Source organism: Mastigoproctus giganteus, chromosome 8 (genome assembly GCF_048544385.1).
Source record: "Mastigoproctus giganteus isolate SK-2022 chromosome 8, ASM4854438v1, whole genome shotgun sequence".
Classification (NCBI taxonomy): Eukaryota; Metazoa; Arthropoda; class Arachnida; order Uropygi; family Thelyphonidae; genus Mastigoproctus; species Mastigoproctus giganteus.
This window is the reverse complement of record NC_143582.1, coordinates 46,742,912-46,770,467: the sequence shown is the minus strand read 5'-3', so window position 1 is coordinate 46,770,467 and position 27,556 is coordinate 46,742,912. Positions and strand designations below refer to the sequence as shown.

General features: G+C 37.2%; 1 protein-coding gene across 1 annotated transcript in view; it reads left to right on the top strand.

The window, feature by feature from the left end:
• Window positions 1–21,590: 21,590 nt before the first annotated feature.
• LOC150081507 (centrosomal protein of 78 kDa) overlaps window positions 21,591–27,556 on the top strand; it is a 206,933-nt gene continuing 200,967 nt past the window's right edge. Inside the window, exon 1 of the mRNA XM_090380226.1 lies at window positions 21,591–21,828. Coding sequence (XP_090236352.1) covers window positions 21,591–21,828 — 238 coding nt within the window. The remainder of the gene's footprint in view (window positions 21,829–27,556) is intronic.

Sequence of the window (27,556 nt, the reverse complement as noted above, 5' to 3'; positions counted from 1 at the left end):
ACTCCGTTCTTCGGCCACGGTGGCAATGGAGATACCCATGTTCTGGAGTTCAGCCAGAATAATATATATGATACTATTTTAGCAAGGCAATGTATAGCGTTCAGAGGATCTTCAAAAGATTTATATGAAAATGACAATAGTAACTTTTTTAAAAAAATTCTGAAACAATTGCTAAATTTGATTCAGTTATAGCAGACCATATTCAGAAATCCGAATCGAAAAATGTCGTGCATTTGGGTGATCAAATACAAAATTAAACTGTTGAAATAATGTTACAAAATATTACAGATAAAATACTAGAAATGACTAGAGAAGCTAGTCATTTCTAGTATTTTGCTATAATCACTGAAGATGAAAATAAAAATATGGATACAAAGAGTCATGCTAAATCAATAGCCTTAAAAATAACATATTATAAGTTTCTTTATTCAATTCTAATTTGGCATGTATTTTAAATAAAATTAATCCGATATGTAAAATGCTCAAAAAAAAAAAGAAAAAAAAAAGAAAGAATTCTGATATATATGAAGCTCTTGAATGTCTTCAAAATATCACGGAATATTTTAAAGAAAATAGAATAGAGGAAGCAGTCAAAAAAATTCTCTATTCAGCTAATAATACGAATGCTATCATTGGCGTTGAAGCTTCGTTTCTAGAAGAAAGCACTGAAAAGAAAATATTAAAAAAACATCATTTCGATCATGAAAGTAGAGATGAAGGTATTCAGGATCCTCAACAAAATTAATTTTTTTCTTTCAAATTATGGACATAAAAATTTTCTGGTTAACTGAAAGGTTTACAAATATGAAAGAATATGTAGACACATTTAAAATGTTTTATAATATTTCTGAATAAAAAAAAATGGTCAGATGACGAGTTACTAAATCATTGCAAAAGATTTACATATTGATTATATATTATTGACGTTTAGCATTAACTCTGAAGAACTTAGATTACATCAAATTTGTATTGAATATAAATTTATATACTCCATTTGAAGTGTAACAACATTTTTTAAAAACGATTTTATGGACACTTTTCCAAATGTAGCAGTTGCATTAAGAATTTTTCTAACTTTACCAGTTTTCAGTTGCCTCAGGTGAACGGAGTTCTTCAATATTAAAATTAATCAAAAATTATTTATGATCGAAAATGTGTCAACAACGACTCTCTAATTTGGCAATAATTTCAATATAAAATTATTTTCTATTGAAATTATTGCCAACAAATGAAAACATAAATGAAATATTTAATATTTAATAATTATTTTAATTAAATATTTAATAATTAAATTAATAACTAATCAATAGTTTGCAGACGATACGAAGGTTGGCAGGGTTGTCAAGGACACTACTGACACTATGCTACTGCAACAGGATCTGGAAAGGCTGAGCAGATGGGCTGAGAGGTGGCAAATGAAGTTTAGCATTGACAAATGTAAATTACTACATATGGGAAACAGCAACCCAAGAGCAACGTATCAACTCTGTGGTACTACACTGACAGTGGTATAGAATGAAAGGGACCAGGGGGTGGTTGGGCAGGCAGATATGAAGTTTTCTGAGCAGTGCAGACGGACTGCAAGAGTAGCTCATGGTGTATTGTCGATGATATATAGGAACTTTTATAGCAGGGATAGGGAGGTGATTATTCCATTGTATAAGGCAATGGTCAGACCACACCTAGAGTACTGTATACAGGTCTGGAGGCCTCATTTCAAGAAGGATGTAGAGATGCTGGAACGAGTACAGAGAAGGGCAACGAGATTAGTGAATTGAACAAAGGGGTGCTCTTACGAAGAAAGGCTTAAGTTTTGCAAATTACAGTGTCTGGAGACTAGGCACCGGCGAGGTGATCTGATAGAGGTGTATAAAGCCTTGAATGGTTTGAGCATGCTCAATGCTGATGGGATTCTTCCTCTTGCTCAGGATAATCACCTGAGAGGGCATAAATTCAAATTGAGGAAAGTTGTTGTTGTTTGTTATTTGGTTTTTAGGAGCATTAGCAACTAAGGCCATATTGCTCCGGGATATGCGGTGGTCATTCCCTGACCTTTCCGCATCCTCCATATTTGGTGGTGACAGACTCGAACCCCGGTCTAATCAAGAAGCGTGTGCTATGCACTGCTGCTCCTTCCCACCTGGCTATGGAGGCGCCCATTGAGGAAAGACAGATGTAGGATAGACGTGAGGAAATTTGCCTTTAGCCAGCGGGTGGTTGGTTGGTGGAATAGACTTCCATCCCTTGTCGTGGAAATTGATAGCCTAAATATGTTTAAGGCTCAGCTGGACAGGTATTTCGAACGAACAGAGGGGTGAAGTGGAAGTGGTTATTTTTTATTTATTTATTTATTATTATTATTTTTTTTTTGGCTGATGCTGCATAAGCTTGCTTTCTTGCATCAAATGCCTCTACTAATGCTAATGCTAATAAATTCGCATCTTTTAAAGCAAGGAAACATCAATTTATATAATTCTCCTTTAATTTTATTATTGTACGATTACTGTGATTTAGAATTTAAAGTTTATTTTTAGAATGATTTTGTTATATTTGTTTGTTGTTTCATTATATTATATGTGTGATATGGTGTCATTTTTTTCTTTTTCAATAAATTAATAATAATTATTTACCCCCTATTTTATTTTATAATCCAAATATTTTGAGGCGGAAAATTTGATTTCGCTTACTGGCGGTACATAGGGTTGCAGCGGCCCTGCTTGTAACTATCACATCTTCGGCAAGCTGAAAGAACATCTAGTGGGATACCGATTTGCAAACGATGAGCAGGTGCAAACAGCAGTTCGACGGTGGCTGAATGACCAAGGAGTGGATTTCTACCGTCAGGGAATCGAAGGTTTAGTCACACGTTCCAAGAAATGTTTACACCAACTCGGTGACTGTGTAAAAGTAGTGCAAGGTGTGTGTTTTCTATTGCATAATGTTACATTGTGCAATAGAATTAACTTGAGCGTGTACAGAGAAGGGCAACAAGATTGATTAGGGGAATGAAGGGATCCTCTTACCAGGAGAGGCTGAAGTTCTGCAAATTGCAGCAGCTGGAGACTAGGCATCTGCGAGGTGATCTGATTGAGGTGTATAAGGCCTTGAATGGGTTGAGCACGATGAATTCTGATGGGATTCTTCCACTTGTTCAGATTACGAACCTAAGGGGGCATAAATTGAAATTGAGGTAGGACAGATGTAGAATAGATGTGCGGAAATTTGCCTTTAGCCAGCGGGTGGTTAACTGCTGGAACAAACTTCCATCTGTCGTTGTGGAAGTTGATAGGTTAAATAGATTTAAGGAGGAACTGGATAAATATTTAGAGGGGATTTTTTTTATTTATTTTTTTTCTTTTGGCTGATACTGCATACCCTTGCTTTTTTATATCACATGCCACTACTACTACTACTACAACATAACTCAATAAATGTCTCTTGGGCTACAATTGTCAAGAGTTTATTATTTTTTTTTGAATTACACTCGTGTGTGCCGAATGGAGTTCTCACCAAATAGTAAGAAAAATGCTAAATTGTCCTTGAAATAAACTTCGTCATGTGTAATACATGGCTGTATTACAACTTAGCAGTAATATTGTGTTTTGTAATTGATTTAATGACATGAAGTTTATTAGAAGGGCATAGGATGGTTTGTTGCCGATTGTAGGCAAAAGTAGTAATGCACGCCGAGGTGAAAGTGATTTTTTGCACAGCTTTAATGGGAATGAGCAACAGCCTTGAAAGCTAAGTTGAAGGCTAACTGGAGAATTCAAGAACTGCTGGAAGTCACCATGAAACTAGTAAATACATGAGCTGTGTCGGGGTAACTAACAATTAGAAGAAGTGCATGTACACGAATGCTAGGAGTATAGTAAATAAATTTGATGAATTTTGAAGTACTGGTCAAGACATAAAAGATATCGTTGGGAAATTAGAGACGTGGAATCACAGATATAAGGGATGCAGAATTTTAACATGTATAACGTATAATATATCCAGAAAGCGCAGAGAGAATAGGAGGGAGGGAACGTTATGCTCTTGGTTAAGAAGCACATAAAATCTGAAGCAGTCCACTTGATATGAATGGCCAATGCAATGTTGGGTCAGTTTGGTGTGACAAGAACAGCGAAAGCAAAAACGAGAGTAGGAGTGTGTTATATATTAGGGTCACCTGGACCCTATATATCCATGGACAGAGTAGTAACATACTATTCAGTGTACCCATGTATGTATTATGTCTGTAAATTGCGTGTGTTGTCTGGTCGATTTGCCTGTTTTGCTGGACGAAATAACCCTAGTTCCTGGTGGAAAAAACATGTCTAGTTACTCCTGAGACCGAGTAACTCAGCCACGGAGTGAAAAAAGCCCCTTAAAGTTCCTCGCTCATCGACGGGATGTGAACCCCGTGCTTTTCTTCTCGGTGTGGGAAGGACGTGACGATACCACTGTGCTGCATGCACAGACACAGGTTTAAACATGGAATATTTGCAATTACAAGATCAACTTTAAATTTAACGGATAAAAATATCTCGTATTAAATATAAATATTAATACGTTCGCTTTATGTTATTATTAATAATAAATAAATTATATTTAATTGTTTGTTTTTTGTTAATTTGTAATATATATAATCATTTTGCTATGATATGTTTATACAAGTAGTGCAGTCAGTGGCGTAGATACCATGTAGGCAGGCAATTGCCTCCGGGCCCATCGTCTTTGGCTGTCTCCTGTTTTTGCAATTTTCATTAATTAAGTAGGGGCCTGAACATGTTATTTGCCTCTGGGCCCGAAAAAGGGTAGCTACGCTAGTGAGTGCAGTGCATTGTTACCAAGTTTGCAAAATGTGAATATTGAATATATATTTCCGAAAGCATGGCCATACTACTTTTATGTATTATACATGTATATAGTATTTATAATAATAATTTGAACTTTAATAATTATAATTTTGAAAGCTCAAAAACTTTTTTTGATGCCTATTATTTTGTTATGTAAACTTTTGGAGATGTGCAAGAACCAGCTTGTCACATTTGTAACTGTTTTTATTGTGCGGGTTTTTACATGTGATCTGGAAGTGTATTACCTTTTTCATTTTAAATGGCGGCAGTTTCGAAATGTAATAATCAATTTTCTAAATTCTAAAGGGATTGTTATGACTTATAAGCGGTTAATAGTTATGGCTTATTATCTAAAAGCTACAATTTGTTTCATACCTAATTTGATATGAATACAACATTTGGTGAACTTGTGACGGTATCTAATTTAACAAAATACTGACTGCAAAATTCCCGTTTAGTGTTTGTAAGTACTGTACTGTAATCATTCCAAAACTTAAGTACAGGACAATAAATTAGTTAACAGTAAACACTTTGTTCTTATGAATAAATGAAGCTATACAACTTAAAACTTAACTTTAGCAAAGGATGAGAAAATGGCATAAGTATATTGGAGACCAATATGAAGGGATCCTCTTACCAAGAGAGGCTTAAGTTCTGCAAATTGCAGTGGCTGGAGACTAGGCACCTGCGCGGTGATCTGATTGAGGTGTATAAGGCCTTGAATGGATTGAGCACGCTGAATTCCAATGGGATCCTTCCACTTGTTCAGATTACGAACCTAAGGGGGCATAAATTCAAATTAAGAAAAGACAGATGTAGAATAGATGTGCAGAAATTTGCTTTTAGCCAGCGGGTGGTTAATTGCTGGAAAAAACTTCCATCTGTCGTGGAAGTTGATAGGTTAAATAAATTTAAGGAGTAACTGGACAGGCATTTGGAGGGAATGGTGGGATTTTTTTTTTTTTTTTTTTTTTTTGGCTGTTACTGCATAAGTTCATACACTTGCTTTCTTGCATCACGTGCCACTACTAATACCACTACCAGACTCTTCCAAGAAAAGTTATATCAGAGTATGACAATGCGTGCATGAAAATAATGAGTTTTCTGTTACATTCTATATCAGTGTTTCCTAAATAGGGATCCGCGGAACGGGCCCCTCTGGAACTGGTCAAATTATTCGTTCTTGTATAGCAAATTGATGATAAATAAAGTTATTATTCTATATTTATGTAAAAATAAGAATAAAGTTGAGTTGTTTTAAACATAAAACTTGTTTGCCCCCCTATTTCCACCAGCATCAGAAATAGGTGGGCAAATTTAGCTATAAGTCGAAAAAAGGGGGTTGCAAAAATCTGATGTTATCTAAAATAAATATTGATACATGGTCAGGTAATTCATCAGGGGATTACACCTGGTGAGTATGGGCTTGGCTCACCCAGGGTCCTGAGCTGGTTACCATCATTCTTCTCTTTCTTGGTGATTCTTTTCTACTTCTTTCTCTCACTCTCAGGTTAACTCGGGAGTTTTTTTTTTTTTTTGCAGGTGCAGCATAAGCCTCAGGCTTCCTTGCACCATATAGATAATAATAATAATAATAATAATAATGTATCAAGAACTTGTTAACAGGAGAGACTGCTTCTACAGGGATGGGATACACTTAAATAGAAAGGGTGCAAGAATATTTGCTGATGCTATCGAGGCAGTGTTAGGTGGGTTGGAAAACTGATAGCTTGGGGGGGGGAATTCACAGACTAAAAGGTTAAAAGTAGCCGCAGGCAGAGGTGAAGGTGATTCTTGCACAACTTCTATTAGAATAAGTAGCGACCTGGAGCGAGGGGGTGCTGGGGGTTTCAGGGACTGATGGCAGTCATCGTGAAACAGGTGGGTATATGGGATGTGTTAGGGTAACTAAGAATAAGAATAGCTGCATATATACTTGTATGTATACCAATGCTAGAAGTATAGTTAATAAATTTGATGAATTTGAAGTGTTGGTCAAGACATCAAAGTTGGGATAGCAGAGATGTGGTGTCACACAGATATAAAGAATGCAGAACTGGAATTTGGGGAGTACAATGTGTACAGAAAGGATAGGAAGGGAGGAGGTGTTATAAAAATAAATAAATTTTCTGTTTATACTCCGGGATGACCAAACAGTCAAGGGAGTTAACAAGATAGACAGAATACAAGAAACAGCACCGTATTTAGCAGTCACGGGCTTGAACCCCGGTCACTCAAGGCACTTGTACTTATGCACCCGCGCGCCTTATGCTGTTAATTAAGAAAAACATAAAATCAAAAGAAGTGCATCCAGTTGATATAGATGAACAGTGCACTGTTGAGTCAGTTTGGTGTGACTTAAGCACTGCGAAAGCAAAAATAAGAGTAGGAATGTGTTATAGGCCTAATGACTCGAATGAGTACAGTGAACAATTGTACAGAGAAATAGAGTGGGCTAGTAAATCAGAATGTCTTATAATGGGGGATTTTAACTTCCTAGATATTGACTAGAACTTGTGGGTTGGTCACTCACACACTAGTAAGACTTTTTTGGATTTATTGGATGATTGTTTTCTGCAGCAGCATGTTCGAGAGGCAACCAGAGAGGTTAATACTCTTGATCTGGTTATCAGCAGTGATCATTTGTGTATTAAGAATTTGCAGATAAAGGAACCATTAGGTGGCAGTCATCACAGTGTACTGATGTGGGATTTACTTAAAGATATAATTACCATCAGGGGTAAAGGAAAGAGTTTTTGCTTCCGTAAAAGTGAGTACAATGGTCTCAGACAGTTTTTAAATTCTGTACAGTGTGATCAACTGACGATGTTACCAACAGTAAATTCTAATTGGGAAGCATTCAAGGAATTAATCGTGGATGCTACTAAAAGTTATATACCTATTAAGAAATATTGTTAAAGGTTTAGGCCTAAATGGTTATCAAATGAACTAATGAGACTCGTGACAGAGAAGAAAAATTCATGGGATGCATATAAATTATCAAGCGACTCAGAAGCCTATGTCAGATATAAGCTGGTATGTAATCAGGTCACAAAGGAGGTTAGGCAGGCGAAGGCAGATTATGAGAAATCTTTGGCAAAAGATGCTAAGAAAAACAGCAAGGATTTCTTTACTAATATAAACTCTAAAAGGAAGGGGATGAATCCAATTGGTCCACTTGATATTGATGGTTCCACTGTTGATGATCCTGCTCAGATAGCAAACAAATTGAAAGAGTATTTTGCATCTACATTCACACATGAGGAGTTATTAAGGTTTGAAAATGGCAGAAGGTTATCAAATTGTAGCAGGGTGCTTAATGATTTTGTAATAACTGAGAGCAAAGTGGAGGAGAAATTGTTGAAGTTAAACATAAGAAAGGCACCTGGGGTGGATGGCATTTATCCAGTTATATTAAAGGAGGTGGCAAAGCAACTAAGCAAACCCTTAGCCGTAATTATGAGAGCATCCTTGGACTCAAGGGAGGTCCCCACGGACTGGAGATGTGCAAATGTATCCCCAATTCACAAAGGGAGATCGAAGGGTGACACGAGTGATTACAGACCAGTTAGTTTAACTTCTGTTCCGTGTAAAATAATGGAGTCACTGGTTAAAGATGCATTGCAGGATCATGTAGACAAGACTGCAGCAATAATTCAGACACAGCATTAAGGGAAAGGGAAAGTTAAGGGAAAGTCTTGTCTGACAAATTTGATAGGATATTATGATGTGGTTACAAAGGTACTGGATGCAAAAAATAATTTTGATATCATATTTGGATTTTAGGAAAGCTTTTGACACTGTTGCTCATGGAAGACTATTGTACAAATTGGAGCAGAATGGTATTAAGGGTAAGTTTCTACAATGGATAAAAGGATGGTTGAGTGGGAGAAGACAGGGTGGTAATTAATGGGTGCTGCTCTTTGTGGACTAATGTTATTAGTGGAGTCCCACATGGTTCAGTGTTGGGTCCTCTGTTGTTTTGTATATTTATCAATGATATTGATGAAGGTATATCAGGATTAGTATCCAAGTTTGCAGATGATACAAAGATCAGTAGGGTTGTTAATGACACTAAAGACAGTATGCTACTGCAACCGGATCTAGAAAAGGTAGGCAGATGGGCTGAGAAGTGGCAACTGAAGTTTAACATTGACAAAGTACTGCATATGGGTAGCAGTAATCCAAGAGAAACGTACCACGCTCAGGAAGATGTGGAATGAAAAAGACCTGGGGGTAATTGTGCAGTCAGATATGAAGTTCTCTGAGCAGTGCAGATGGGCTGCCAGAGCAGGTCATGGAGTTTTGTCAATGATATATAGGAATTTTGCTAGCAGAGACAAGGAGGTGGTTATCCGTGTATAAGGCAACTGTCAGGCCACACCTTGAGTACTGCGTACAGGTCTGGAGGCCTCATTTTAGGAAGGATATAGAGTTGCTAGAATGAGTACAGAGAATGGCAATAAGATTGATGAGAGGAACAAAGGTGTGCTTATGAAGAAAGGCTTAAGTTCTGCAAGTTGCAGCATCTGGAGACTAGGCACCTGCAAGGTGATCTGATTGATGTGTATAAGGCCTTGAATGGTTTGAGCATGCTCAATTCTGATGCGATACTTCAAATTGAGGAAAGACAGTTGTAGAATAGATGTGCAGAAGTTTGCCTTTAGCCAGCAGGTAGTTGATTGCTGGAACAGATTTCCATCTGTTGTTGTGGAAGTTGAAAGCTTAAATAGACAAACATTTGGTGTGACCGGATGGGTGAAATGGGAAGATTTTTTTTTTTTTTTTGGCTGATGCTATATAAGCTTGCTTTCTTGCATATTATGCCTTAATTAATACTTGTTTAATATTTCTTTTGTTTTAACCATATTCATCCTTAGTCTGAAATCCTTACTAACACCTCTTCATTACTGATTAAGATTTTCCTCTAATTCTTCAGGATCATGGCTTTCAATCATAATGTCATCTGCAAATTGTAAATGGTTTAGGTATTCTCTATTCATATTGGCCTTTGAGAAGCTGGATAGTTGCTTCATTGTGTAGCATAGATGTTGGCAGTAGTGATTGCGACAAGGTATGACTGCTTATCGAATGCATAGCAAAGCATAATGGAGGACTGCAGAACAGGAGGATTGCCTTCTCAGTCAACAGGTTTACACTGTATCTACAGCCACTTTGGCTACCAATAACCTGTGACATCAGATGGCTGTCACCTCATCACCTGTTGAACCATTGCATGCCAACTAGCAGAAGGGGCTGCTATGCATACTGGACATTTCATCAATTATCCCTGACTGCTGCCCATTGTCAACAGCATCTTTTTTTTTTTTTTTTTATGTGAACCCCAAACACGAGAGGTATTAGAACCTATAGTACTTAGTACCGTGCTTGGGTTTGAGGTTAAGAAGACGAAAGAAGATATTTGCTGACATTGGACTTGAACTTCTGTAGATTGTAATTTTCAGGAAATACGTATGAAGGAAGGTTGTTCCAGAAAACAGCAGTTGAATGAATAAATGAGGAAGATGAAAAGTTGGTTCTGTGGGTTTGAAGTTGGACAGTAAATGGATGTTGGCTGGTGGTGGCACGTGTTCGGACTGTTTTGAAAGAGAGAGCAGGAATTATAGAAGCCAATTCAGAAGAACAGTGCCCATGGAAGTATCTGTAGAAGAGGCATGCAGCAGAAACAGTGCGTCTATGAGAAAGCGAGTGGAGAGAGATTGTTAGAGATGAATCATTAATTAACCTAACTGCCCTCTTCTGGATGGAATCAAGAAGCCAGAGAGAGGTTTTGGGGGCACCACCCCAGATATGGGAACAATATTCCATGGCAGGGCGGATTTGCGATTTATACAGAGTGAGCAGCTGTTTGGAAGAAAAGTAACGCCGAGAGCGAAAGAGAAAACCAAGTTTTTTAGATGCAGAGGAAGCAATATTTGTAATGTGCTTGTGCCAAGAGAGATTAGAAGTCAGGGTAATCCCCAAAAGAGATATATCATTTTGCCTAGAAATCGGAGTGTCACTAAAGATAAGCATAGGAGTAGAAGAATCCTTTTTGCGAGATATAAGACAAGACTGAGTTTTAGAAGGGTTGAAATCAACTAAGTTGTCTTTGCCCCACTGGAGAATTACCTGAAGATCGGCATTTAAGGAATTGGTAGCAGATTTTTGAGAAGTTGAAACTGATTGAGCAGGACAAGGTTTCTCAAAACGGAAAGTTGAATGCAATGTGCTATCATCGGCAAAACTATGGATAGGATTTCCAGTCAATGGAAGAAGGTCATTGATATACAAGAGGAAAAGAGTGGGGGAAAGAACTGATCCTTGGGGGACACCGGCATTAGTGGAGAAGTTAGAAGACAGAGAGCCATCTACCATCACCCTCAGTGAGGGATCAGAGAGAAAACTGGATAACCAATTACTAAAAACAGTTGGCAAACCGTAAGATGGAAGCTTGTTTAGAAGACCTTTATGCCAAACACAATCAAAAGCCTTTGAGATGTCAAGAGCAACTACTTGTGTTTCACCGAACCTTTCCATTGAATTAGTCCATAAATGGGTAACATAAGCCAGAATATCTCCAGTGGATCGACACTGACGGAATCCATACTGGTGATCGTTGATCAGACGGAAGGTTTCTAGGTAGTTTAAGAGTTGGCGGTTAATTGATTTCTCCATTACTTTAGAAAGAGTAGAAGTAATTGCAATGGGACGATAATTGGATGGGAGGGATTTATCACCCTTTTTAGGAACTGGCTGGATATGAGCAAATTTCCAAGCAGAAGGAAAAACACCTTTGGAATAAGAAAGTGAAAAAAAGCGGCAAAGAATAGGAGTAAGTTCAGGAGCACAGGTTTTGAGAACAAGTGGAGAAATACCATCAGGACCTGGAGCTTTCTTAGCATCAAGATTCATCAAAATCCTTATGGTATCCTTTTGACGGAAGACCACAGGAGGCATTGAATGGAGCGTGTTGGGAATGGTGGGAGGTGTTTTACCAAGATCATTAATACATGAGCTGGAAGAAAAATGGGATGCTAGAAGGTCAGCTTTATCCTTGGCTGAAGTGGCAACAGAACCATCTGGTTTGGACAGAGGTGGGAGTAAAGATGGGCAAAAGTTGCGGCCAATAGCTTTGGCAAGAGACCAGAATGCTCGGCTACCATTAGGGCAAGAAGCAAGTTTTCTACTCTTAGCCTGTTCAAACTCTAGTTTGGACTGGTTAATAACTGCTTTACAACTGTTGCGAGCTTTGGTGTAGGCAGAAAATGAAACTGAAGAATTAGAAACAAGCCAATTACGATATGCAACATTCTTCTCTTGGACAGCCTTAGCACATTTATTGGAAAACCAAGGTTTAGATAAAGGACGAGATTTTAAAGTGGAGTGTGGGATAAAGGATTCCATTCCTGCAAGAATAATTTCACTGACACGATCTGAGCAAACGTTGACATCAGAAGTTTTGAAACAGTAATCCGACGAAGGAAAAGAAGAAAAGAAGTCTCGCAGGTCATCCCATTTTGCATTCTTGTAATGCCAAACAACACGTGGTTGGGAATAGCCATGAGATAAAGGTTCCATTGGAGAAGAGACAATCACCAGGTTGTGATCTGAAGTGCCTAAAGGACCTCTCACTTCGACCGTATACTTAGAAGGGTTGTTTGTGAGAAAAAGATCAAGCGTATTGGCTGTATGATTAGGATTGTCCGGTATTCTTGTAGGTAAATGAACAATCTGTGCTAGGTCATTAGTAATTGCAAAAGCCTCAGCATCTCGACCTGCTGGGTCGGTGTGACTAGAAAATGGAAGCCAGCTGGAGTTGTGAACATTAAAATCACCGAGGAAAATTACTTCACTGTTAGGAAAGTTGGACTGGAGAAAGTCAAGTTGCAAAGAGAGGAAGTCAAAGAGCTCAAAGTGATTAGTGGAGTTGGGAGAACGGTAGAGACAACAGATGAATTTGACACAATGAGGTAGAGAGATTTTAAGCCAGAGAAGATCAAAGAGAGGAGATTCCAAATTGCCAAGTCTCTGACAGGGAATATCAGAACGGACATATGCACAAGTACCACCTTTGAGGCGAAAGGAATCATACAGCAAATAATTTGGGCATCTGAGATGAGCAGTAGATGAATTAACCGATAACTGAGATTCTGTCAGAAAAAGTACATGGGGTTTGGCAGACTTTAAGTGGAAATGGACATCATTGAGATTAGAATTGAGACCACGTATATTTGTGAAATGAATTAGGAAGTCCTTGGGAGGTTTAGATCTTTTCGCAGATAAGCTTGCTCTATTAGTTTGACAATTCATGGTGTATTCAATAGTAAGGAAAAGTAGGTGGGACATGCTGTATGAAGTAATGAAATTTTTGGATATGGCGTACATGTGGTAAGAATATACCCAGATCCTTGACATAGCGTGGCCTCGACAATGCTCCCCGCATACACACTACTCGGACTCCCTCCAGTCACTATCTGGCAGAGTAGAGGCAGCAAGATTATACACTAGCTGATCCGGAAGCTTCCTAGAGAGTTACCAATAGGTTCAGTCCGGTGTACTAACTAGTGGCCGGCCTGCGAACACCGTTTTAGAGCTGTACCCTCGAAATGTAAGGAATATTGGATCTCGCCACGACGTTCATCATAACCTCAAAAGTCATCAATCATACTGCATGATGGAAGAGATAGGGAAAGGTTGACCGGAACTTAGCTCTAGAGACTAAACATGGGTTCCACCATTTCAAGCCTCCAATAAACAAAGTGGTGGTATTTCACCGGTTGATGAGAGTCATCTACCACCTAGTACTGTCTGGTAACATAGAGGGGCGGCGTTCCTCCATGTGGTGTGGGCGCCACACCTCGACCCCTGCTTACGTTGGTTCACACCTGGGTGGTCACCCACCATGTACTTGTGCATGGAGGTTATACCCAGGATTACTAACAGTCCCACCATCGTGAAGGTGCAAGCAGAGGATTTGGCTGTCACAGACCGTCCGGACTTCGCCGAAATTGGGTCCACTTGACTTGAGTGTCACCCGAATATCAGTTTCATCAGCGTTTTAGACTCCCAGATAGCAAGTATAGCTTGTCTGGCATATCTGAGAGAATGTCTGTGACATCCTCAAGGACCTCAAGGTGGCATATGCACAATCTAGAATGAGATTGTGCATATGCCACCAGGGATACAGAATGGCATCAGGAGGTCTTCAGTGATGAATTCTGCTTGACCCCTTGCGATGATGTGGTGAACACAATGATCTTAAAGCCATTGTTGAATGCCATACTACATGCCTTGCTAGTGTAATGGTGTGGAGAGCAATCAGTTTTGATAGTCAGTTGTTATTGACATTTGTCAACGGCAGTCTTATTGCTTGCTGCTCTATCTCCAAGATTCTGGAACCTATCGCTCTATTCTGGAACCTATCGAGTGTTTGACTGCATTTTTCAGCAGGACAATGCCCAAATATATGCCTTACAGGTTTCCTCTGAATGTTTTTGTGGTGTGGACATAGTCTTGGTCAGCCAGCTCCTCAGACTTCTCCCCTATTGAGGATGTGTGGGTCATGATTGGATGCATCTACAGAGCCACCCACAGCCGGTACAATCCACAGATATTCTGTGAGATCAGGTGCAAGATGCTTCGTTGGAAATACTGCAGGTGGCTGTTTGACACCTGTACAACTTAATATTAGCATTAGCAGAGGCACATGATGCAAGAAACCAAGCTTATAAAGCATCAGCCAAAAAAAAAATAATTTATTTAAGCTCTCAACTTTCACAACAACAAATGAAAGTTTGTTCCAGCAATCAACTACCCACTGGCTGAAGGCAAACTTCCACACATCTATTCTACAACTGTCTTTCCTCAGTTCAAATCTATGCCCCCTCAGGTTTGTAATCTGAGCAAGAGGAAGAATCCCATCAGCATTGAGCCTGCTCAATCCATTCAAGCCTTATACACCTATTTCAGATCGCCTCACAGGTGCCTAGTCTCTAGAAGCTGCAATTTGCACAACTTAAACCTTTCCTCATATGAGCACCCCTTTGTTCCTTTCACAAGTCTTGTTGCCCTTCTCTGTACTCGTTCTAGCAACTCTACATCCTTCCTAAAATGTGGCTTCCAGACCTGTATGCAGTACTCAAGGTGTGCTCTGACCATTACCTTATACAAGGGGATAATCACCTCCTTATCCCTGCTAGAAAAATTCCTGTATATCATTGACAAGACCCCATGACCTATTCTGGCAGCCTGTCTGCACTGCTCAGAAAACTTCATATCTGACTCCACAATTACCCCCAGGTCTCTTTCATTCTCCACTACCCTGAGACACCACATAGTTGGTACATTTCTCTGGGGTTACTGCTACCCATATGCAGTACTTTGCATTTGTCAATGTTAAACTTCAGTTGCCACTTCTCAGCCCATCTACCCAACTTTTTCAGATCCTGTTGCAGCAGCATACTGTTATTAACAACTGTCATTACTGTTATTAACAACCCTGCTAACCTTTGTATTATCTGCAAACTTTGACATTAAGCTTGATATACCTTCATCAATATCATTGATAAATATACAAAACAGCAATGGGCCCAACACCGAACCCTGAGGGACACCACTAATAACATTAGTCTACATAGGGCATTACCCATTGATTACCACTCTGTCTTCTCCCATTCAACCATCCTTTTAACCATTGTGGCAACTTACCCTTAATGCCATACTGCTCCAATTTGTACAGTAGTCTTCCATGTGCAACAGTATCAAAGCTTTCCGGAAATCCAAGTATATGTTATCAAAATTATTTTTTCCATAGTATTCAGTCAAATTGGTCAGACACCATGCTGTGTCTGAATTATTACTGCTGTTTTGTCTTGAAGATCCTGCAATGGTTCTTTAACCATTGACTCCATTATTTTCCCTGGAACAGAAGTCAAACTAACAGGTCTGTAATTACTTTTGTCACCCTTTGTGAATTGGAGATACATTTGCACATCTGCAGTTCGTGGGGGACTTCCACTGAGTCCAAGAATGCTCTCATAATTATGGGTAAGGTTTGCTTACTTTTTTTGCCGCCTCCTTCAATATAACTGGATAGATCCCATCTACCCCAGGTGCTTTTCTATCTAATTACTTAGCTCATATATCCTCAAGTGTGGTGGATTTACATCATATTGATCTGTACATTTAAGCATTATTTTCTATCATTAAGTGTGTTCACACAACATTAGCATCTGCAACTTTTTTTCATGTGTTCCTTAACACCTTGGCTAAGGGGATGGGAAGATGACATAAGAGAAAGTGGGCAGACTTGAAACAAAAATTCTCCCCTTGTCAATAGAGAAATGCTCATATCAATGAGGAAGAAATTTTGTTTCAAGGGCCCACTTTGTCTTATGTCACCTTCCCATCAATTTTGTGGTAGAGCTGTGAAGATGATTATTTGAATGTGGAGTGCATTCTTGACATAAACAGAAAAGTTGAAGATGCCCTTCATTGCTATAAGGAGTTCAGTAAAGTGAAGAAACAACAACAAGCTAAGCAGATGTCTCTTTTTTTCTTCAAGCCAAAGGATCCAGTGACTTCTCATTTTGACTGCAGAACCATATACATTAACTTTAACCAGTAAATCAGTTGTTTATTTGTTTTTTATTTTATACTGTGCGTTTATATTTGTTGCTGTTCATATAAAATTGTGATTCATTATAATAAATATGTAGTGCACCATATATTTATTTTCCTTCTATTATTTATATATTGTATGGACTGTCTCAATCACCATATCCCAAATTACCTGTTTATATACTTCTTCCTCTTCAGTCTACCTTAGAAGGGCAAATAGTACTAGTCTCCATAATCTGTGATTTTTTGTGTACTTTTTCTAGAAAGTTTGTTTTTCATGTAATATTTGTTTTTATATTGTGGAATGCTTTGTGATAGTTTTATGTTATATGTGATATGGGAAATATTTCATGTTATTTTTTATTCACAATATTAAAATTTTATCATGAAAAAAAAATGTACTATTACCCTGGTTGTTAAAAAAAAAAGACGAATAAAAAAAGTTGCACATGTGCTGAGCACTCATGTTAGATGGTTTATGTGAAACATCCTTCGCGTTGCTTTTAGGTATTTTGCTTTGTATAGAAATGAGATCTTTATTGTAAGGTTCACTGGTACATGCAGGTGCCACGACTACAATACCCTTCATGGCATCATGCTACGGGTTAACAAGTGGCAGAGATAACCTAGCCGGGCGTATAAAGATTAAATTATAGCCAAATTATTTATATATATATATATATATATATAAAAAAAAGTTCTCATAGCAGATAATACTGACTTGGAAGGAAAACTAATACAAAATATAAATAACTAAAATAATACAAATTGCGATAACAAAAGATAGTTTCCTTGAGTCCGGTTTTCTGTGAGATTCGTGCTCAGCCATAACGATCTGAGATCAGCTGGTAGTTGTGGAAACCACGTGCAGATCTAGGATGAGCTGTCTATACTTTTTATCATCTATTATTTTAAGCAAGTCAGCACCCAGGGATTGGACTAGATGGAGCTTCTGATAAGGGAGGAACCGATCTTTAAAATGTAGCCTCGAAGGAAGAGCAAGAAGCTTGGGAGTGGAGCAGAGAATTGGTTGGGGAATCTGCCAGCACACGGTGTCCCAAATGTTGGGTGCTGATACTCTCCTTGCGATCATTTTTACGGTGAAGATGAGTCTTCTCTCGTGCATTAATCCCCAAAACCTAGTTAACTTCATCACTTTGGCCATCGGTGTTGTGTGCTGTTGTGTATCGATTACGAATATGTCAATTATGAAATAAAAGAGCTTTTTTATTGTAAATATTTTATTGATCATTCACAGATTTTCATAATTTCTGGAAGACAAGATACAAATGGATTTATGATAACTAAAGTAAGAGATGTATACTTGCGAGTGCAACATATCTAAATATCTCTGTAAAAAAGCACCCCGATTGATGTACCGATCTTGTAGTTGAAGCGACATACGCAGCTGTTAGGAGAACCTAACAATGGAATGTAACGAAAATGCGAGACGAAAAAAGAAATTATTGACAAATATTTGTATTGTTGCAATCGTACTTACTACAGTAGTAACTTCAGGAAGCATGATTGTGACGTCATACTATTCAAAAATTCTAAAAGGTTAGAACTCCAGACGCTGTCGTATCCAGTTATCGTAAGGCAAGGCATGATGACCAGGGTTTTAAGTTTTTTTTTTTTTTTAGATAGACCTAGGAATGTTTTACACATTCACTTATACACGTGGTTAGGTTAAGGGAGTAATAAGCAGCATCTGTCCACCCTCCTAAATCCGCTCCTGACTCGAGATATCATACCGGTCACGAAAAATGCGTCACATGCTCTAATCACACTGCTAGTAGTGCGAGCGTGACAAGCGCCTCTAGCGGAAGCCGCGGATGACGTCACTTCTGTGACTGATCATATTTACTCGGTAGAAAGTCGGAAAAACTGCGAGCCCATTGTTAAAATATTCAAAGCTCACCACTGATTACACCGATTCCATTTGCTGCTAGTTCAACCATATTTCCCGAATGAACTGACTCTGGCTGTACATTTTTCCAACACGCATTTAATGTTGATGGTTTTACTTTGAGCGATACAGTTATGATTCCAATACAGTCCACAATTGAAAAATGTTTCCATGTCTCTATCAGTTCAGTAGATTCGGAATCAATTTTTCCATAATCCATTGTAATGATTTTCTGATGTAATAAGTTTTAAAGTTATATATAATGGCTGAATTAAAGAAGTTGTAGTAGGTGGTAGGAACATTACTTCAACGTTTGGATGACTTGGTGCATTATCCAATAGTAATAAAACTTTGAAATCTAGATTTTTCTGCTTTTAAAAATTTTCCACAGCTGGCACAAAACAATTTAGAAACCATTCTTTAAATAAATTGGCAGTTACCAAAGCTTTTTTTCCTTTTCTTTCCAATATACTGGTAATGCATTTTTATTTACACTTTTCATTGCATGAGGATTAGAGGATCTGTAAACTAGCACAGGTTTTATCATGTAATCTCCTGATGCATTACTGCACATAAGTGTTACATAATCTTTTGATGCCCTAAAACTTGGTGCAATTTTCTCTTTTTTTGAAATAAATGTTCAGTTGGGCATTTTTTTTTTCTGCCAAAGACTGTCTCATTGGCATTGAAAACTCAGTGTGGTGTGTATCCATGGTCTTCAATAATTTTTTGAAATTCCTCTGCATGCTTCTTGTCAACTTCATTATCAGCTGATGCACTTTCCCCTTGAATTCTTATGTTATGTAATTAGAAGTGGTTTTTAAATCGCTCAAACCAACCTCTACTGGCAACAAACTCCGGGTTAAATGGTTATAAATTTTTAGTGCCTTTTGTTTAATTACATTGACGCCTAATGGGATCCATCTTTTACTACTATCATCAATCCAAATACTCAGTGCTTTTTCCATTTTCTCAGTTATTGGCACTTGGTGATGTGTTGTCATATTTACAGAAATTAAAGATCCTGCAGCAACAGCAGTTCTAATTTTCCATTCATTTTTCTTTATGGTCCAGATTGTTGTTTCATTTAAATTTAAACTTTTTGCAACGTATGATACCTTTTCCCCTTTTTTAAGACGATCCAAAATTTGTATCTTTGATTCTAGAGAAATAAAGTTTCTTTTGAGTGGTGCTTTTTTTACTTTCCTTAGGCATAATTTAGGGATGCAATTTAACTCACAACAAAGAAATTATTCCAGTACGGTTCTTAAGAACAAAGTTTAGTAATTCATACCTTGAAAAATTTATAAATTTACAAATAAAAACCAAAATAACCTTACAAAAATCTTAAAAGTCACGAACTCACGCTTCGAAGTCACAATTTTTTATGGTTTCAAACAAGCACAAATTCAATAGCACAGAACCTAACAGAATAAAATACAGGGATTTCCCAATATTTTTTTTTGCATAATGACTGGCGTGTTATCCTGTACGCAAAAAAGACATCTGACTAGGGCACCAAAATCACTGTTTTCAAAACTCATTGCTGTTTTTTACTAATATTTTTAAGTGATTTTTTTCGGAAACAGCTTTCTACCTGCTAAGGTCAGTGAACTTTACTTGGAGATTAATTTGAAAATTACATTTTTTTAAAACATGGTTTTGCCGATTTTGACGAAATTTTATATTTATGTCATATAATTTGTTTGTTTTATTGTCATAATAAAATGAAATTTAAATTTAATTTTTTATTGGTTTTTTTCTTTGGATGGGCCCCATGAAGGTATAATGCACAACTGCATAACAACTAGCGAATCAACAGCTGGGATTCAGAAAAAAATAATGGAAATGTTGAAAAATGACATCCAACATAATAGCAGGCTTTTTCCTGCACAAAAGTTCAAAAATACCGTGTTATGTGAGGTTTGCCATAATTCTCTAACCATGTCAGAGTGAAACCGTGTTGTGCGAGGATTGCCACAATTTATCAATCATGTTAGAGCAAAACTGTGTTATATAACCATGTTATGCAAGGATTGCCACAATTTATCAATCGTGGTAGAGCGAAAACCGTGTTATACGGGAGTTGCCTGTATATCACCAGGCAGCCCATTTGCTTTTCTTGTGAATTTACTGCATAATAAAATAATGCTTTGCACTACCCAGTATATATTAATTTTATTATGTAATAAAATCATTAATTAAATAATTTGTTTAGCTTGATGTAATCAGGAGACATTCTTTAAGACAGATTAAAGTTCTAAAATATTTTTATTTTATTTTATTATTTTTTTGAGGATCTATCCGAAGAGCAGACTATTTGGAACTTAATTATTTATTTATTTTATTTATTATTATTTTTATTTTATTTATTATTATTTTTATTTTATTTATTATTATTTTTATTTTATTTATTATTATTTTATTTATTATTTTATTTATTATTTTATTTTTTATCTCAATTATTTGGAACTTAACAATATAGACACAATGTTCACACCCAGTACTAGTGTTTACAGTTTTTTCCACATTCATGAAATTATGAACCAGTATCAGTGGTTAATATATCATCATCAACCAAAAGACTTGCATTTGATTGCCCAGCAGTCATTTTGGAGTATTATTTATTTTTCACATTTTCAGTTCCAGATTACTGTTACAAATGTGATATGATGTTGTCATGTAATTTAAGATGTCACTTCATTGGCCAGCTTACTTAAATGCTGTGAAGTGTAGTTGATCTTGCCGCAAAAATTGGTCATGGCTTCCCCCCCCCCACAGTTGAATGGGTTAATATTCTTAATGCAGTATCTCATGTTTCTCTGGGGAAGTGGGAGAGGCCCACCCCCCCAGGAGGAATGAATTGGTCATGCTCTTCCTTTTCACACAGGTTAAGAACTAGATAAGTTAAAATGCTTAATACACTATCTCATGCTCCTTGGAATTTATGTTCCTCTAGAGAATTGAAGGGAAAGGAAAGTGAAGAGAATGTGCCTGCCCCACACTTTGAGAAACACTAGATTAAAGATATAATGCAGTGGAAGCAGTTTGTTTATTTAGGTTTATATGCCATCTGTTGAGTAAATTTATGAATCATTTCTGCATGTGAGAAGTTTTCAGCACAATTTTAATTCATCAGATTTTCTAGAAAATGTTTTGTTTTGTTTTGTTTTTCATTATATTTTTATTTCTGCTTCAGTTTCACAGTGTGACCAGAGATGGATGAAAAATGTGAATTTTGGAAAACATTTGCTGCTCTTTGTACCCAGTATAAATTGTGTGCACTGCGAGGTATACGAAGATATCTAAAAAATGGAATACTAGATTATCCATTGGAATATCTCAGGCTGGAATACTGGCCACCTTTTCTTGAAGCACTTGCATCAAATGGAACTTTGAAGTATATTGCCTTAAGGAATAATTTTGTTCCTCCACCGAGCCATTTAGAAATGAATGGTAGGAAATATGCATTAATGCCATTACAGTACATTTGTTAAGTCTAATATGTTATTGCTTTTTTTTTTTAAAATAAGATGTCAGATAAATTAAAATCTTTAGGGATTTAACATGTGAATAGCTTGAAAATGCCATTTACAAATGCTTGCAAAAAGAAATACTATTTTGTTTGGAGAGTTTGAAGTATTTATGCTGCTGCTCATAAAAATGTTAACTTATGCTTAAATATAAATTTTATTTTGAGAATTTTATATGGTATTAGCATTAACATTAGAGGCAAATGATGCAAGAAAGCAAGCTTATACAGCATCAGCTGAAAAAAAAAAATTCCCATTTCACCCATCTATTTGCTCTAGTTCTTTCTTAAATTTCTTTAAGCTACCAATTTACACAATGACAGATGGAAGTTTGTTCCAGCAATCAACTACCCACTGGCTAAAGGTCAAGTGTATAACAGATTAACTTTTCTGGTTTAATATTTGAAAAAAAGTACTTTGTTTTTTTAATTGTACTTGAAATGTACCAATGCTTGACCAGTAGAACTGCAATGCTTATCAATTTTATTTCTTTATTTTTTTTTTAGTAATAGTTGAAAATTTTGCAAATGTGGTGTTTTTGACCACAAAAAATACTCATTAATTTTAATAAAAACAAGAGACTAAGAAACACTATCCATAAACTACCAGAACCTTATTGGTAAACCATTTTGCATTAAATGCTTATTGATCTCAATCATGCAAAGTATGACAATAAAGTCCCCAAACTGGTGCTGTTGCATTTGTGCTCAATGAGTTTGAAAATAAACGGAAGTGGTATGTTCTGGTTCAAACTTTTCCAACAGGTAGTGGTACAGAGATTGTCCAGTAGGCTGACAGATTGCAAGTAACTAGTTTCATTATAGCGTTAATGTTCCATGTAACGAATTTGCAAGGGAGCAATGAACAAATATAAATTTGGCTTTAAACTGTGAAAATCTGCAACAGAAATGTTAAAAACTTTTTATGGTGATGAAAAATTAAGTCATGCCAGTGCTTAAATGGTATAGCAGTTCAAGGACAGATTTGAGGAGGTTCACAATAACCCAAGAAGTGGAATCTGTCAACCTTTCGAAATGAGGACAGAGTTGCAAAAGTTTTGAAAATTGTGGCACCTTCAGCCAACTAATCAGCCATCCTTCTGAGGGTCGTTCGACCCTCAGAAGGATGGCTGATTAGTTGGATATGAATAAAGAGGTGATTCATCAAGTTTTGCATGATGATTTAGGGAAATGGAAGGTTGTGCAAAATTTGTGCCACATGGCCTCACAGATGAGCAGAAGCAATGAAGAGTCATCATGCGAAGGCTTCATCCAGACTTGTCAAGACAATCCTAATTTCCTTGAATGTATTGTCACTGGAGGTGAGTGTTGGATGTTTCAGTACAAACCAGAGACAAAGCATTATACACACAGTGGACTTCAAAATCATCACAAAGACTGAAAACGTTTTGTATACAGAAGTGCAGGATTATGACTATGCTGATCATATTTTTTGACAAACGGTAAGATCCACAAGGAATTTATAACTGAAGGAGAGAGAATCAATGCTGCACTCTACCACGTGTACTTCAAAGACTATTGAAGCACATTCTCAGGTGAGGACACAATTTCGAGAGAAAAGCAGCTAGTTCTTGTTGCACAAAAATGCCCCCACCCATTCCCATCTTCCACATGAATCCATCCTTCACATGTTGTGCATAAACACAACTTGTGAAGTGCCTAAGCACATGACAATATATGATTTTGTAAAGATCAATCATCTGTCCTACTCTCCTGATCTAAGCCCACCAGTGGGCTTCTTCCTCTTTCACATGGTGAAAACTGCTCCCAAAGAAGGAGATATAGCACGTTGATGAAATAAAGAAAAATGTAACTGTCAAACTGGACATCATCTCTTTGGATGCCTTCATCGACTCTTTTCATAAACTTTTAGAGCAGTTTAATAAGCGCATTCAATCAGGTGATGATTAAAACTTTGAATAAAAATAAAACATTTCTGAGATCCTTCACTTTGTCTTCTTTTTTATTGCACCAGTCTGGGAACTTTATTGCCATACCCTGTACATCAATCAATCACTTAAACCTATGATGTTATAGTCTGTTACACCTAGAAAATGTTATGTTATGTTATTTGGTTTTTAGGAGCATTAGCAACTAAGGCCATATTGCTCTGGGATATGCGGTGGTCATTCCCTGACCTTTCCGCATCCTCCGTATTTGGTGGTGACGGGCTCGAACCCCCAGTCTAATCAAGAAGCGTGTGCTACGCACTGCTGCTCCTTCCCACCTGGCTACGGAGGCGCCTCCTAGAAAATGTGAATTGGAATATCATCAGTTTGGCTGAAACAAGAAGAAGAATTGAATCACTTATAAGTTTATCAAGTGGAAATGTGTTGTACACCAATGGAAACAGTGAAAGGAACAAAGGTGGAGTTGGCTTTCTAGTCCATAAAGATATAAAAAACAACACTTTGGAATTCAAAAATAAATCACCAAGGGTTTCAAGACTACTACTCAGGATTTCTAAGAGGTACAAGCTAAAGGTTATAATGATTTATGCACCAACATCGAGCCATGACGATGAAGAGGTTGAAAAAATGTACACTGAAATTGAGAGTCTTCTAGATGAGCAGAAAACCAACTACACTATCATTATGGGGAACTTCAATGCTAAGGTTGGAAAGAGACAAAACACCATAGAAAGGGGAACTATAGGAAATTTTGGAATTGGTGAAAGAAATGAAAGAGGTGAAAGACATGTGGAATTTGCTGAATCTCAAGGAATTTCAGTAATGAACACTTTTTTCAAGAAAAGGGTGAACAGGAAGGGGACATGGAAGAGTCCAAGTGGATTAACAACTAACGAAATCAACTTCATCATCACTAACAGAAGATATATTGTGAATAATTTTATTGTCCTGAACAAGGTTGGAAGTGATCACAGAATGGTAAGATATACACTTGATATAGATGTACGAAAAGAAAGGAAAAAAGCTGACTCAAGTAAATAATACGAAGGTCTTTGAGCTAACAGAAGAGGAGAAAAAAGCAGTATCTACTGGAACTTAAGAACAAGTTTGAGCTTCTGCAGACTGTTCAGGACCAAAATATCGACCAGGAATACTACAATTTTCTGAAAGTGATAAAGCCCAAGAAAACTATAGGTAAAAAAGAAATCCAAAGAAGAAAAAATTATTAAAGAAACACTTGACATGATGAACCAAAGAGGACAAATTAAGAGCAAGATAAACACTGACAAGGATAAAATTGAGTATACTGAGTTATGCAGAGCCATTAGAAAGAGATTCAGAGAGGACATAAGAAGATTTAACACAAGAAAAGTAGAACAAGCATTAAGGGAAAACAAAGGACTTAAATCAGCAGCCATGAGCAGTAATACACAAAGACAAATAATTCTGAAACTGAAGAATAGCGATGGTGTACTTATAAATAGCAGAAAAGGCATCATTCAAATAGCAGAAGACTACTATAGAGAATTATATAAGGAGCGAGGGAATGATGTCAGCAGTGGGGAAGATGGATCACAAATTAGTAACACATATCTGATATCTTTCCTGATAAGGTAGAACTTGCTTCGAAGAAAATGAAGAATCAGAAAGCCCCGGGGGAAGATGAAGTTACTGTAGAGTTGTTAAAATTTGGAGGAAGAGACATGACACAGAAACTGGTAAGATTCTTCTCAAATTGCCTTAGAAAAGGCATCATCACCTAATGAGTGGAATAATGCAATCATAGTTTTGCTGCATAAGAAAGGAGATAAATCAGAAATTGGAAATTATACACTGATTATCTTGTTATTTCACGTATACAAGTTGTATACTTGTTGTATACAAGTTGTTAATGACCATTCTTGTTTACAAGGGTCATTACTAACAGATTAGAAAGAATACTTGATGAGAATCAACCTAAAGAGCAAGCTGGCTTTAGGACAGGATTCTCAACTATGGATCACCTTCATGTAATATCACAGCTAATGGAGAAAGCAAATGAATATAAACACCATTATGCCTGGCATTTGTGGATTATGAAAAGGCATTTGACTCCATACAGCATAAGGCAATGTTTTGGGCACTGGAAAGACAAGGCATAGATACCCTATATATTATGATTTTGAAGAAAATATATGAGGACACTACCTCCTTTATTAGACTAGACAAAGAAAGTAGCAAATTTAAAATTGAGAAAGGAGTTCGACAAGGAGACAATATCTCCGAAATTGTTTACTGCTGCCCTTGAGGAAGCTTTCAGAAGATTTGACTGGTCGCAGAAAGGAGTCAATGAGAATGGAGACCTAAACCATTTACGGTTTGCAGATGACATTGTGGTCATAAGCCACGATCCCAAAGAATTAGAGGAAAATCCTAATCAGTTATGCCAAGTTAGTAAGGATTTTGGACTAAAGATGAATATGGCTAAAACAAAAGTAATGATGAACAAGTATGCCACAGAAAGGGACATAATGACTGAAGGAGCAGTAATTGAAAAGGTGGAGTCATACTTATCTGGGACAAGTTATTAGCTGTAATAATGATAAATGGGTGGAAGTCAAGAGAAGAATAAATTTTGGATGGATAGCATTCAGGAAATATAGTCACATACTGAGGTTGTTGTTGTTGTTATTTGGTTTTTAGGAGCATTAGCAACTAAGGCCATATTGCTCCGGGGATATGCGGTGGTTATTCCCTGACTTTCCGCTTCCTCCGTATTTGGTGTTCACGGGCTCAAACCCCGGTCTGATCAAGAAACGTCTGCTACGCACTGCTGCTTCTGCCCACCTGGCTACGGAGGCACCACATACTGCGGAGCAATATCCCAATTTGTTTGAAATGTAAAATAATGACCCAATGTATACTCACCACCATGACTTATGGAAGTGAAACTTGGGCACTCACCAAAAGAATGGAAGAGAAGCTGAGAACTACACAGCGAAGAATGGAACAAATTATATTGGGAATCAGACTGTTAGATAAGAAGAGAAACACATGGATTAAGCAGCAAACTCAAATAAAAGACATTCTTATCAAAACTAAAGAACTAAAATGGTCTTGGGTAGGACACGTAGCTTGAAAACTTGATGACAGATGGACTAAGAAAATAACAGAATGGTACCCAAGAGGAGCCAACAGAAAACCTGGAAGAAACAATGGAGATGGACAGATGAAATTCACGAGTTTGTGGGTAGTAAGTGGAAACTGAAGAATAGCGATGGTGTACTTATAAACAGCAGAGAAGGCATAATTCAAATAGCAGAAGACTACTATAGAGAATTATACAAGGAGCGAGGGAATGATACCAGCAGTGGGGAAGATGGATTGCAAAGTAGCAACACATACGACATACCCGATATTCTTCCTGATGAGGTAGAACATGCATTGAAGAAAATGAAGAATCGAAAAGCCCCGGGGGAAGATGAAGTTACTGTAGAGTTGTTAAAATTGGGAGGAAGAGACATAACACAAAAACTGGCAAGGCTCTTCACAAAGTGCATTAGAAAAGGTGTGATGCCTAAACAGTGGAATAATGCAATCATAGTTTTGCTGCATAAGAAAGGAGATAAATCAGAAATTGGAAATTATAGACCAATTAGCTTGTTATCCCATATCTACAAGTTGTTCACAAGGGTCATTACTAACAGATTAGAAAGAATACTTGATGAGAATCAACCGAAAG